General features: G+C 38.3%; 1 gene segment (V, D, J or C); it reads right to left on the bottom strand.

The window, feature by feature from the left end:
* Nucleotides 1–5,999: 5,999 nt before the first annotated feature.
* LOC130876561 (immunoglobulin kappa variable 4-1-like) lies at nucleotides 6,000–6,683 on the bottom strand. The segment is given in 2 exon segments: nucleotides 6,000–6,409; nucleotides 6,627–6,683. Coding segments are annotated over 2 exon segments (459 nt in total).
* Nucleotides 6,684–15,766: the final 9,083 nt, after the last annotated feature.

Raw genomic sequence — 15,766 nt, 5'->3', positions numbered from 1 at the left:
GAAACAGACTCTGCAAAACATCATTCTGCCTGGAGTGATAGTCGATGGAAACTCTTTCCTGCTGACACAGCCATGGAGGATGGAGACTGGAACATCATAATGTCCTCAATGCTTTCTACAATTGTGAAGAGATGACTGTCATACATTCAAACACATTCAGATATGTAATAATATGGCCATTGATATTTAAAATGTAATTTTTAAACTGAGTATGAAAGCACACACCTCTATTCCCAGAACATGGGAGGCAGAGGAAGAAAGATCTCAGTGAGACTGAGAACAGCCTGGTCCACATAAGGATTTCCAGAATAGTGAGGACTATCTAGAGAAACTGTATTGCTCAAAGGAGTTTTTTAATGTATGTAAAATATAGGGTTCATGTGAGAAAAAAATTGTAATAAAATTCTTTTTTTTGCATTTTTTAATTAAAAATTTCAGCCTCCTCCCACCTCCCTTTTCCCTCCCCCTCCCCACCCTCCCTCCCCTCCCTTTCCCTCTCCAGTTCAAAGAGCAGTCAGGGTTCCCTGCCCTGTGGGAAGTCCAAGGTCCTCCCCCCTCCATCCAGGTCTAGGAAGGTGAGCATCCAAACAGGCTAGGCTCCCACAAAGCCAGTACATGCAGTAGGATCAAAACCCAGTGCCATTGTTCTTGGCTTCTCAGCAGCCCTCATTGTCCACCATTTTCAGAGAGTCTGGTTTTATTCTATACTTTTTCAGTCCCAGTCCAGCTGGCCTTGGTGAGCTCCAGTTAGATCAGCCCCACTGTCTCAGTGGGTGTGTGCACCCCTCGGAGTCCTGACTTCCTTGCTCATGTTCTCCCTCCTTCTGCTCCTCATTTGTAATAAAATTCTTAATAAAAAAGATTTAGACATTATCTCCCAATATGTTCTAAAACAACATGGTCTTTCTCTGTAAAACTATTATTACTGATGTGATTATAATACTTTTAAATTTATCAGCCAATACCAAAGCAGCAGGAACATAGAGTCCTAATGATCCTAGCTTGTACTGCCCCTGATTGTCTGATGCAGCTCAATTCTCAGAGCAAAGGCATTGTTTGCAAAATTGGAGAAACTAGACTGACCTCTAGTGGCCCAGACAAAGCACTCAGCAAATGAGGAAGCAAATTTAATGACAGCATGTGAGAGTGGCTGATGTCAATCCATAGCCAATACCATCAGAGAGAGTAAGCACTTACTGGGAAGAAAGGTTCAACTCTGAGCTGGCAAATCAAAAATGTCTAGATGCTTTAATGGCAGACTTCAGTTCACAAACAAAGACATATTTACATTACTTCATCAATCTAATTATAGAGCTACCTACCTCATTATAACAATCCTTTGGAAATAATCAACATGGTGGGCAACAAGAGAAAGCAGCATAGAGGAAGGGGAGGAAAGGATCTAAAATGTAATGAAGGAGAAATTACAGAAGGAATGAAAGGACAAGAATGGAAGAAAGGAAGGAAGAAGGACTAGAGAAAAAGAGAAGAAGATGGAAAGAAAAAAAGAAAGGAAATTTAATGAGAAGGAAAGAGAAACAAGAGGAGAGGAGTAAGTAAAATAGAGAGGTTAAAAAAGGAAAAACAGAAAGCAAAAGTGAAAAAAACTTGGGCCAAGTTTTTATAACACAGAACCAAAGTATTTGAGCAGCAATGTTACTCATATGATGATGTCAATGGAGAGCACTGATAGCTTCTAGGTTTGGTATAAATCAAACAGGCAAAGGCAGGGACACAGTTCACTGCATGGATTTATGTGGCATCCTCATTTAGCTGTAGAGCTAAAAGGATATTTAATGTCACTGTAAATGTAAGTCAAATAGAAAGTGACTCTTCCCTTTCAAATATTTGAGACTGAAAAGAGAGGTATGAAACAGCAGAAAATGGGGTAATAGAGTAAAAATCAAGAACTCCTCAGGAAGTCATGTTATAATCCAACACTAAAGCATAGCACTGACAAACTTTTCACCGTTTCCAGATATGAATGTCCTAGATTTCAGGTGAAAATCTTTGGGTCTTGTAAATTATGACATAAACCATGAAAATTGGCAAATTAAAAGTTTATGAAAGCACATCCACAAATATTAATTGAAAAGCAGACACAGATTGAATTTAAAATATTCAGCCAATGTGAACCTCTAATTGAATTGTTGGACATCATTGCAGTCTTGATTCTAAACATGAAACACAGAGTTTGCACTATGCCTGCAAAACACATCACATAATACTACAACTAAGGTCTCATCTAAGATTTCAGATTAGTGTATGTTGTGTTATGCATTATAATCATTTTGTTGACATATAAGGTTTTCTGCCCTGATAAATTCATAGTAATTTGTATACCTATCATTTTTCCTCATCATACACATATCAGTTTCATATATCTTTGGACCCGTCTGTCTTCCTCTTTTCCTTTTCTCTCCCCTCTTTCTTTATTTCTTAGATCTCTCTTTCTATTTATTCTCTATGCATAGCAGCCCCGCTTATCTCCCTACCTAGCTATTGGTCATTCTGATTTTTATAATAACCACTCAGGTATTTAAGGCAGGCAAAATAAGACAGCTTTACAGAGTTAAACAAATGCAATATAAAAGAATGAAATACATCTTTGTATCATTATATTCCACAGCAGAAGGCCCTGTAAAGGCACTATTGGATTTATGTCTAGAGGACAAAATAGCAGATCTGGAATACTAATGCTCTCACCTCGATATCTTTCAATCATGTCATGAAGCACCAAAAAAGTCCTCAGTAGATATGATCCAATCACAGCAAAATGATCTTAGGATTTCTCAAGACCAGGGCTAAAATAAATAGATATATTTTCTTTATAAGATAACTAGTTTTTGGTAGCCAGTTACAGCAATAGAGAATAGGATAAAGGAGAGGAAATGTAACAGGTCAATTTCAAGGGGAAGAATGATGTGAGGGGTCACAAAATAGGTGTAGATATCCGGGAAGTACTCAGCTCCATGTGAATTTCATGGAGGCTGTCTTTACAGAAGGATACTTCTAAAGGTGATGATTCAAACATCATGACTGGCCTTGTGACAAGATTCTCTGAGTATTTCAACTGAGAGTGCAGCCTTGATCACATCTTTACTATAGGCCCTATGACCCTGAATAGAAGACTGAGATGTACCTGGCCCAAGTTATCGGTACTGTGCATTTAGGTCACTACAGTTGTATTAACTTATTGTACAGTGGTATTAAACTATTTGAAAATTTCAGAATTGTGCATCTGAAAAAGGTACTAAGGATTACTCTCTTGAGCATTCCCATGCCACATGGGGATGATGGTGAAGTCCAAGAGACAATCATACAGAACTGGAGTACCTAGGAAGAAAACCCTAGATGATCACATCTGTGCACCATTTTGTCTTTAGAATTCAAGAAACTGCAATGGTAGAGCAACTAGGAAATAAAAAGGACCTGGGCCTGGTGTTGTGTAATCCAGCAGTGAAGGGAATAAGTGATGGGTTGTAAGTTCAGGGTCACTGGACACTAGATAGCAATGTCAAGGTCAGCTCTGGATATATTGTGAAACTTTTCACCCAACCCACAAAATAAGATTGCACAAGGTGGAAGATGACAAGAACAGAATGTGGCAGCATTATGGAAGATTACATAGGGAATGTTGTAAATATTGTATAAGGAATAATGAACAGCAAATGAGTCTAAACCCATTGATGAGCATCTTGATGAACACAGAGATGCAAATCAGAACTAAGCAGTAAATCAGCTGCAGGAGGTAGGGTGTGTGATCCTCTGAAGAGGGACCTTTGAAATTTCAAGCAAATGAAAGTGGAAATGTGACATTAGTGTGAGGAATAACAGCTTGTGTCTGCGATACAACTAACAGTCTTCTATGTTAAAGCTCTGAATTTTTGGGAGACTGAGGAACATTTCTAGTAAGTTTAAATTGGTTGTTTGCTCAGTGTATTAAACATTGAAAGAGCCTTGAAAAGAGTATCAGATAGGACTTTGTCTATTTTGTTTTGTTTTTGTTTTTTGTATTGTTTTGTTTTTTCGAGACAGGGTATCTATGCAGCTTTGAGGCCTATCCTGGGACTAGTTCTTGTAGACTAGGCTGTTCGCAAACTCACAGAGATCCACCTGCCTCTGCCTCCCGAGTGCTGGGATTAAAGACGTGTGCCACCACAGTCCAGCTCAGACAGGACTTTCTTAAGTAAACAAATGGGTAATTTATAAAGATACATGGTGGGACAAAAACATATAACAGTTTCAGAAATCTGTTTCACTGCTACACTACCTTTATAAACAAGATTCTTAAAATTTTATGGTTGAGACAACTGATAAGAAATGACTGAGAGTCTGAGTTTCAGTGATAAATAACTCCAGGAGATATTTTTAGCTCTGGAGTTCTGTAAGAGGAACCCACTAGAAGCTGCTAACAGTATCAGGATGGAAGATCATCAGCTTCCACAGGATGAATGGAGAAGGAGAAATCTGTTTAGACCCACTGCCACTGAACGTGGCAGCAACCACTGATGATAACTTGAATGCTCCACAGATCAGGAGTTTGAGGGCTTGCTGGTTTCTGTTGGCACTAGTATATGTGATTAAAAAGACCTATAGTGACATTCTGGTTGGATATGCAGACGATGGTCATCTTTTTGCCTAGTGACACAGTCAAAGAAACTAGACTGGGTCAGCAAATGTCTCCCATGGAATATGAAATTATAAGCACACATACCTGTGTAAAGTGAATGCACCCCAATGTAAAACCATCATGTATGAGGAATCTGTAACAGAAGTCATGAACAATGCTCTGAGACATATAAAATAAAATGAAAACTTTAATTAAATTCTACAGTTTCAAAGTTAAGGACACCAAGGCTTAACAGGGAAGGTCACCGTGGATGTTTTCAACATGAACCTTCTATCCTGGTACTCGGAGAACCCTCACCTACGGCAGGAGAGTAGCTGATCCCGTCTCTGAAATCCTTACTGGAGGCTGCTCCTTGGGCACTGGCAAGTTGCCTTTAAATACGGCTTGGGCAATCTGCACCATAGATAATATCTCTATATGCAAACCAGCTCAAAAAAGCTTGAGTTGGTGCTCAAGATCACATTCTCTTATATCATCCTGTGGCACATAGGATTAGCACAGAATTCCATAGAGTATTTTAATGTATCCTAAGATATTTGTTCCTAGACATGTGGAAACATCACAATCTCTGTGGTATTTTTTTTTTTTTTACGTTTCTTGTGGGGAGTGTGCTGTCAGTAAACTGATTCCTGTAAAGAATGTGCATTGTAGGAGCACTATAACTCCTCAGAATAAATCTTTCCAAGGGAAGGAGAAATGGGGAAGATTAGCACATACGGTCAAAATATATAATATACTGGAAAACACTGCTTTTGAGAAAATTGTATAAAATGAATTTACATTAATAAAGATTTCAAGGGGGCATGAAGATGGTCCACATGTCAAATACACTTAACCAATCCTGCTGTCAAACTCGATTTGATTCTCCAGATCCTAAATGACAAAAAGACAATAAAGTCCAAGTTGTTCTCTGATCTCCTCAATTAGGTAATGTCAAATATGCACCTAGAAATATGCAGATGCTGGCACAAACACAAATACACACTCAAATTGACACAGTAACATAATCTACTAAAAAGTAGTAGAAAGGAAAAGAAAAAACAGAAGAAACAGACACAGTAATGAAGTAAGAAAGTCCTCTAGAATCAGAAAATGAAGGTAACAGGCTTTCCTAAAGCTCCTGAAACAAAACACAGTTTGTCATCGTCATCACTTCAGTCCAAAGAGTGTTGATAGATGCCAGAACTCCAGAACTATAGAAAGATAAATCCCTCATGTTCAAGCAACAGAGTTTATGGCATACTGAGTTTTCCTCTGCATTTGTACATACAGGCTTATCATACCAAATGATATAAGAGACATTGAATCCACTATATCTTCCTCAGCTTTGGCTACATTTTGATCAGAGTTTCAGGCTCACTGGTTCTCAGGCAGAAGGGAGAAGTGTGCAGGTGCAGGACTGCATGTGGTGCAGGCAGCTGCTGATACTCTGAGAAGTTTTTGTTGGAGGCTGAAGCACTGTGGGAGGAACAAAACCTTGCATACAGTAATAATGTCCCAGGTCTTCAGCCTGGACACTGCTGATGGTTAGAGTGAAGTCTTTCTCAGATCCACTGCCTATGAAGCGATCAGGGACTCCAGTATCCCGAGTGGATGCCCAGTAGATCAGCCGTTTAGGAGCCTGTCCTGGTTTCTTCTGGTACCAGCTCAAGTAATTCTTCTGGTCGTTACTGTATAAAAGACTCTGACTGGACTTGCAGCTGATGGTGACCTTCTCTCCTGCTGACATAGCCATGGATGATGGAGACTGGGTCATCACGATATCTGCAAAGGCACCTGCAGTAAGGAATACAAAACAAAGATTTATAATATGCAAACCCAGAATATAGTAACAGTTGAAATTTGTCATTTAATAACCTTGCAATATCACCTTGTTACTGTATGTATATCTTACACAATTCTGTAACAAATATTATGTCCTAGCACACATTGTAAATTCCTTATACACAAAGAAGTGACCCTAAAAAGATTATAACACTTTTAAATTTCTCACCAGACACCCAGAGCAGCAGGGACATGAGGACATGTATCTGTAACTCCATCTTGCTTCCCCCGGCTATCTGATGCAGCTCAGTTCACACTGAAAAGTCAGGTTTATAAATTCTGAGCAGCTGGGCTAGTCTAGAGGGGCCCATGCAAAACAGTCAGCAAATATATAAGGGCAGCATGTGTGAGGCTGCTGAGAATCAACAGGCAAACATAACACCACAGGCAGTATAAATGATCTCTGAAAGATATCAGCTTATAGCTCTCCAACAGAATCTATTTGGTACTCTAATAACAATTTTGTGTTAAAATCCAAGACATATTTAACTGCTTTGTTTTGCAGAAATGTTAAGAAAGCTATCAGGTTAACAGTATTAGGGTAATGGTAAAATATGTTGAAAAATTCACGACAGCAAAAGTAACTTAGAGTAAGAAAATATGTAGTAAAATAATGGAAGGATGGAGTGAAGAAGAGAGGAAAAGTATGAGAGAATTGAGACTAATTGGGTCCACTATCTTTCATGTGTGAAGTCACTCATACTGAGTGAACATTGGGCTCCAGTTTCCAAATTGAAAATTAAACAAAAATATTGAGCAGCCTAGAATTCACTTTGAGGAAATCCTGTGGAACATTAATTTAAGAGTGACACGAGAGAAGCTTTAACCTTAAAGCAAAGGTAAACCCAGCAGGAACAAAGAAGTATCCTACCTATGACATCAGGAATCTGAAACAGGACTCTAAATTTGGGAAAATGGAAAGGGAAACACAATGAACTGGATTTCTTCAATTAGTCATGGCTGTAAAGTAATGCTGCCAAGAGTGTTTATTTCAGATATACATATTCTAGATTAGTCTAAAAATCAGCCATATTGAAAGTGGGTGAAAATTGTCCTGTTGTAGTAATGAACATGTTAAAACCTCTCCAGAAGATGTTGTGGTCATCCTATATCAAGTAATAATTTTACTGACACCAACAGACTGCAACACCAGAGATTTCTGTCATTCTAAGAAAAAAATTGTTTGAGTATGAATGAAAACCAGAAGTAATAACAGAAATCACAGAACCTGCCATGACTTCAGGTTGGCAAACTCTTAAAGCATATATAAGAAGGAAATATAAATACAGTATTATATATAAAGTACTAGAAACAGAAAAATAAATAAACAAATATTATGACAAGAAGTTGAGATTCATATGTAATCCCAGGACTGAAGAGACGTAAGTAGGAGGATTATGCCTTTGAGGCCATCATGGAGCACAAGATGTAGCCCAGTCTAATCCGTCCATGGACACAATATTTCAAAAATGTGTGTGATTAATCAAGTGGTTACAAGGCAGCTCATATCATTTCATATCCATGTCAACATAGTTATCTGATGTTAAGGTTTTAGCATTAAGCAAAAACTATTATTGAAAACTAAATAAGCATTTAAGTAACATGAATTTCCCTTTTAATTTGCATTAATTATATAATTTCATACATCATCTTTTCATGTACAAAATATTAAATTACTTATGGTAAGCATATTCAGATCTCCTCTATTTAACCGCTAACATACCATCATAGGAGAGAAACAAGTAGTATGTGGAATAAAGAAGTTCCCAATTTTAAAGTCAAGAATATGACAGATGAGTAACTGTCCCAATCAATGTCTAATAAGTAGCGCTGTGTTCTAGATCTTTGATAAACTTTGTATTTTGCTTTGTTACAGCTGCAGTGAGTCTATATTGTGTTTGAAGTCATTTACTGCTGCTCATTCAGATTGGACACATGGAGACAGGGGTCTTACAAACACAAAGGCTCTCACAGTTAAACATGTATTTTGGTAGTACATAAGAGGAGAAAATGGAGACTACAAGGACAAAATTTCCATGTTTTTTAATGTGTGTTAGAAAAAAAAACAACAGTCCTTAATTAGTGCTTTTTCCACAAATCAAGTCTTCATCCTGCTGCACTGGATTCCTTAGGCTGTGATTAAAAGGGAACTAACTGCAAACTTACTGGCTGAAAACAACACGGATTAATTTATTTGAATGTTTGATCCAGGAAATCTGATGTTGATGACTTTGAGCTCATTGTCAAAGGACCATCTTCTATGGATTCCACTATGAATGAAAGCCCAGGGAAGTCACATTATATCTCAAACTCATCAAAATGATAGAAACATCATGCAAACTCCCTATACAGTGTTATAGCCTAAAATGCAAACCTCAGTACTTAGATGATTCAACTGTTATCACATGTTAATTTTCTTTGAAATATCATAGAAAATTGCCTAAAATTGTGTGAGAGGAGGAACAATAGACACAAAGTTACTGCTAACGTCTGTGCCCCATGGGAAACAAATTTCAACTAAGCAAAGCCTGAAAGGAGCTTTCAGCTCAACCATGCTCAGTACAGAAATATGGAGCAGGAAAATAAACATCACCCAATTTCTCCCAAATATAATAGATATTATTGGAGGTAAAGAAAATTCCAAAGCATCAATAACCTGGGTTCTTCTGAAGTTGGTCAGTGACTTCTAGATGAATGTTGTGGCTTGTAGATTCTCATGTTTGGCATTGAGATAGAAACCAAAGCAAAAACATAAAATCATTTCATTTGCTTAACAAATTGAAAGGAAATCATGAAAGTGACTAAAAATGATGGAAGGACAGAACAGAAAGAGCAAGCAGTGTATGGTGCTGGAGGGACTGTAAACTGGTACAGTCACTGTGAACTTCAATATGGAAGTACACAAGAAAACAGAAAATTACCTTATGATTTAGCTACTCCTGTCCTATATATATTCCTGAGCAAATGTACATCATCACAAAATAGATATACTTCCACACCGTGTTTATTGCTAAACTATTCACAATGTAAGAATTTAAATCAGCCCAATGTCTATCAACATATAAACGGATAATAAAAACATACTTATTCACAAAGAAATTTATTCAACTATCTTAAAAATAGAAATCACATAAATGTGTCATTTTTTCTCTGTGGCTGAATCTATAGTTTTGTTAATGAAAAGACTCATTATGTATGTGAATACAATACATATTTTTCTTTGGGGATGGAATTCAGCTAATTTCTCCTGGTCCATGCTGATTAGTAGCTGCCTTGAAATCTCCTATGTCTTTGATGTTTTCTATACTGCATGTCCCACCAGTAACCATGAAAGATATTTGGAAATGGAGGATTAAGCTTCTAATCTTGGCACATAAGTGGTTCAGTCAAGACATTTGTAAAGTCAAGCTGATCTTAGAAAATTTATTGAGACCAAATTGAGATTTAAAAAAATGGTGCATTGGTCTTTCAATGAGGTTATTTTGTGTACCCAGATAAGAATGCAGCCTTGACAACACATTGATTGTAACCTGTGAGAGCCTGAGGAGCGTATGCAGACAGATTACAGATGTTGAGCTCATAAGCCACTTAATTTTTGATAATTCCTTGTTAAGCATTAGGAAAATAATACAGTACAGTTTCACTATCATGAGCTAATCTGTTAACATGAAAACATCAAACACTTGCATTTCAATGTGTTGCTAAGGCTCATTTTGTTGAGGTTTCTTGCTCTATATCAGACAAAACCAAAAGTCCAAAGAAGGTTCGTGTACAAGTGGAAGCTTTTATAGGTTAAAGTTTCTGAAATCATGGATTGTACTCTTAGACCTCCACAGTTCATGCACCTGCAATGGGAAAACAACTAGAATATGAAAAAGGACCTGGGTGTGGTGTCATGGAATTCAGTTGTCAGGGTGAAGAGGCTGGTGGGTTGTAAGTGAATTGTCATTGTGTCCTAGGTAGTGATTTCCAGGTCAGTTCAGAATATATAGTGAGACTTGGTAACCTTCCATCTAAGAAGACAGCAAAAAGTAAAAGTAAGCAAGAAGAGAGTGTGGCCACATTGTGGAAGACAGTATAAAGAAAGTTATGAGTATTAGACAAGGCCTAAAGAAAAGCTAGTGAGACCCAGCCCATTGATGAGCTTCTGTGATGGACAAAAAGATGCAGATCAGAAGCAAAGCAGTAAATTAGCTTCAGGAGGCTTGTTTATAATCTACTGAAGAGGGACTTTTGTAATCTCCAGCAAATAGAAGAGAAAGGTGACAATAGGTTGATAATGTCAACTTGTGTCTTCAAGACAACTAGCAATATTCAATATTCAAACTTTTATTTTGAACAATTGAGGAAAGCTTCCTATAAATTTTTAATACTTATCTATTTAATCTATTGAAAATAGTAACAGGGGGGTCTTGATTAAGGAAGAAAATTGAAAAATTATAAATCATATATGGTGGAACAAATACACACATTAGTTTAAGATATCTCTTTTTTACACTTTCACCATATTACAACAAAGATTTTAGAAATCCCATGCTTTACATGTGCATGGAATGACACAGCTCAAAGACCAATGCTCAGCAAACAGCAACCTCAGGAAGTTCCTTGAGCCCTGTGGGAGCTAACTTGTTGGATAAGGGAGCTTGTTGGTTCCCAGTTACCTGGCATACTTAAACCCAAAATAATCCCACTGAAACTGTATAAATTAAATCACCTCTTGGCCCATTAGCTCTAACTTCTTATTGGCTAACTCTTACATCTTAATTTAGCCCATTTCTAGTAATCAGTGTATCATCAAGAGGCTGTGGCTTACTGGAAAAATTCTGTATGTCTGCCTTTGGCTCCATGGCTTCTCCCTGACTCTGCCCTTCTTTCTCCCTGCCTAGATCTGCTCTGTCCTGACCTGCTCTGCTATAGGTTCAAGGCAGTTCTTTATTCATCAACCAAGAAAAACAACATATAGACAGATGGACCATCCACATTCCTACTACAGGAGCTCCTTCAGCACCTTTAGCTAATAGATGTTGAGATACCAGCCCACTTGGGTGTGATCTCTTTTGCTTTATAAAGCAACAGTAACCCTGCTCTCTCTCTCTCTCTTTCTCTCTCTCTTGCTTCCAGCTCTGCTTCTACCTACTAGACTCTTTTCCTGGTCACACAGAGGGTTGTTGTCTAGGAAAGTGAGCTGTAAGTTTTCCCCTTAAATAAATAACCCTTTTATTAATCATAATTCCAAACTGGTGTGGGATTGTTTTGTGATTTATGTCTACACATCATTTCCCCTTTTCTGTTAAAACAAAAATGAAGGCTTTAATTTTAACATAGTAGAATTATGTATAACAAAACAGTTGGCAAGCAAGAATTATAGTTACAATATTTATATCTCCTTCATCTTTTATCTTAACTAAGGAAAACTATAACTATGAATTTTTCAATTCTATCAAAGGCTCCAGAAGAATATGATATTACCTGAGTAAACAGGAAGTACACTGTAAGCAACTTCTAAAACTCTAGAATTGACAGAGACATCTCACTGCCGGAACAGTCACCCAAAGTTTTTACATATCATTGGGGCATCCATCTTCAGCCTACAGGCCCATAGTATCCATCAAATATTTCCACAAAGCAGGAAATTTCAAAGACAGTCCCGCCCTCCTATATTGGCAGTTTGCCACTCACTCTCTTTTGTATCCTGCAGAATGTCTAGGAAGCCAGAGGAACCATCTCACCTTTAGGCAAGTTCAGCACTCATTTCTCTGTGGGTCCTGCATGTCCAGTGAAGCAGAACAGGCAACAGTGCTTCTTGCCCAAATGACTAATCAACTCTGAAAGGAGTCTCTTCAATTCCCATAATCCTCCTCAAGTAGCTTGGTGCTGCCAGGAGCAGATGTGTCTCACTGTCATGAAAAGTCTTAAGTTCTTAAACATTTTAAATGCCATTGAAGGTCTCTAAATAACTTGAAAAATAACTCTCTAAATTACATATATCTCTAAATATCTAGAAAATCTAACTAACATGACTACAGGTTTGACTATTAACCTATAATTTCTTAATTATATATTACATTTTAAGTGAGCTACAAAAACAAAATGCATCAAGGGCAGAAATATATCTATACACAGTATATCAAAATTGACCTTAAATTTGTATCAATAAACCAAGTTCCATACCAATGCCAATCTTTATAGCATATTCTATTTTAAAGGTAAAGAAACATTTATAGACAATATTTGGGAATATTGGTGTCGTTCTGCTCATACTGCATGCTGCTGTTTGGGAGCGTTGTTAATCAGGTCTTTTATTGTATGTCTTGTGTGCTATGTTTATGTCAGTCAACAGTTGAAATAATTTTTGGGGGGGTTGTTTTAGGCAAACTTTAGAAAGTTGTATTCCATCAAAACATATTAGCCTGCAATCAATCACAGGTTCTCATCCTCTGTGAAGACAAAAGAAGAACCTTTTTTTTTCAAAAGCAACCAATCCATAGACTCAAACTTTGAAGTAAAGATACAGTAAAGAAATAATGGTTTAATTGTGTAGCCCATAGAATGAAATATCTCTCTATATTTAGCTATTTTACAGTCAAAAATTTAAAGAAAAAAACAATAATATACTTAATCTAGACTCTCTGTGTATAGTCCATCATTACATAGCTTATTTTTCTTACTCCTGTTAACCTATGACTGTCTATACCCTGTCTCTAGCTTATGCTGGAGAGGATGTAGTAAGGGGAACACTCACCCATTGCTGATAGGAATGCAACCTTGTGCAACCATTTTGGAAATCAGTGTGGCAGTTTCTCAGAAAATTGGGAGTCAACCTACCTCAGAATCCCACAATACCACTCTTGGGAATATGCCCAAAAGATGCCCAATTGTCCTACAAAAGCATTTGTGCAACTATGTTCGTAGCAGCACTATTTATAATAGCCAGAACCTGGAAACAACCTAGTTGCCCCTCAATGGAAGAATGAATAAAGAAAGTGTGGCACATCTACACATTAGAGTCACAAAAAACAATGACATCTTGAATTCTGCATGCAAATAGATGGAAGTAGAAAACACTATCCTGAGTTAGATAACCCAGACCAAAAATATGACTATGGTATATACTCACTCATTAGTGGATTCTAGCCATAAAAAGGACATTGAACCTATATGTTGTGATCCTAGAGATGCTCAGTAATAAGATGAACGCCCCCCCCAAAAAAGGCATATATAGATGCTCCTGGAAATTGGAAACAGACAAGATTGTCAGGCAAAATCTGGGAGCCTGGTGGCTGGGGTAGGGATAGGGGGAGGGAAAAAGGGGGAGAGAGAGGAGGGAAGGGGAGGGTTGGACAGAACTTGTGGGAGTGGGATGGTTGTGAAAGACCCCCCCCCAAAGGATGTCTTTCTTCTGGGGAGACCCCCTACCCAAGGACCAGTCGAGACCACTCGTGCGGATGCAAACAGCAAGAGGATTTTTTATTCTGTCATGACAGGGTCCCTCAGGTTCGGGATATGAAGAACATCCACAGCTGTTACAGCCCATCTTTTAAAGCAAAAAGCCACAGAGACGGGGGGGGGACCTGTAGGTTTTTTTTTTAACTTATTGGATTGGCTTATTCAAAAAGGCTATTACCAATAATTAGCTGGAGAGTGATTGCCAGATCAGATGAGGTAAAGGGAAACTTCTGAAGGTCACTTTGCCCCTTCCCAGGGACTAAGTCAAAACATCAGTAACTGAGTCAACACCTAAGGGTTATCATGCCCCTATTCAGGGAGATGGAAAGTTTCCAACATCTCAGTACGTGCATGCATAGCTGTTATGTCCTTGGTTCCCAGGGGAGGTGGGGAAGTACTGAGAGTCATCAGAAATGACTTTAGATTTTTTTTTAAAGTTTTACATTTTCTTAGGGTTGAGGGGGCTTACAAATGCATTTAGAGTCTTTCAGTTGAGATGGAGGAAGGATGGATATGGGATCAGTGAAGGAGATACCTTAATTGAGGGAGCTATTTTGAAGTTGGCAAGAGGCTTGGCTCTAGAGCGGTTCCCAGGAGTTCCTGGAAATGACCCCAGATAGGACTCTGGACAGTGCAGGAGAAGGTACCCGAACTGGCCTTGCCCCATAGTCAGACTCATGTCTATCTTGAATATCACCATAGAACCTTCATCTGGGAACAGATGGAGAAAGAGACACAGACCCATATCGGAGCACTGGACTGAACTCCCAAGGTCCAGTTGAAAAGTAGAAGCAAGCAGAATATGAGCAAGGAAGTCAGGACCATGAGGGGTTGGTTCACCGAATGAGACAGTGTGTCTTTGCTAATGGGAGTTCGCTAACTCCAGCTGGACTGGGATTGAATGAGCATGGGATTTAACTGGACTCTCTGAATGTGGTTGACAATTGGGGCAGACTGGGGGGCCAATGATAATAGCACTGGGATTTGTCTCTACTGCATGTACTGGATTTTTGGGACTCTATTCTCTTTTGATGCATACCTTTCTAAGCCTCGATGTGGCAGAAAGCCTTGGACTTCCCACAGGGCAGGGTGACTTCCCCTCTCTTAGGATTGTAGGGGGTGGCAGGGAGGGTGTGTGAGGCAGCAGGAGGCGAGAGGAGGGGAGAAAGTGGGAATTTTGCTTGGCATTATTTATAAAGTAAGAAAAAACAAAACAAACAAAAAAGACTGTATTTTATTTTTTGAAAAAAACATTTACTTCTTTTTATAACTCTCAATACTCTTTTTCTTCTCTTTCTCAATCCTATGTATAATTGTCCGACACGGTGACCTATTTAGAGGTATTTTATGCCTGAATTGTCCTATTATGAATCTGTAATTCTTTACTGTCCAGGAGTCCTTCTTAAAACGGTAAGCACATCTTTAAAACTTAAGTGGCACCACTACTAAGGTGTATATGGTACTTCCTGCTTGTTGGCCCAGTCTAAGACTTAAGCTGCACCATTACTATGATATATACAGAACTTCCTGCTTACCCGTCTACTTCAGCTTGGTGGAGCAGCTCGTGCCTCAGAGAGCCATGCACACATCCCCACTCTCAGGCATACAGCCTGGTTATGTCACCATAAAGAAATCTGCAGCAAAATTTAAGATGTTATTGTTTATACTGCTGAGTAGTACTATAATTTGTAGATGTGCCACACTTTCTTTCCTGAGAGATAACCCAGACATCAAAAATATGAATATGGTATGTACTCACTCATTAGTGGAGTTTATCCATAAAAAAAGGACATTGGATTCTAGAGAGGCTAAGTAATAAGGCCAACCAAAAGAAAAACATATATAGATCCTCCTGGAAATTGG

This window comes from Chionomys nivalis, chromosome 1, assembly GCF_950005125.1.
Source record: "Chionomys nivalis chromosome 1, mChiNiv1.1, whole genome shotgun sequence".
Lineage (NCBI taxonomy): Eukaryota > Metazoa > Chordata > Mammalia > Rodentia > Cricetidae > Chionomys > Chionomys nivalis.
Note: the sequence above shows the minus strand (reverse complement) of the source record. Positions and strands in the feature narration are given on the sequence as shown.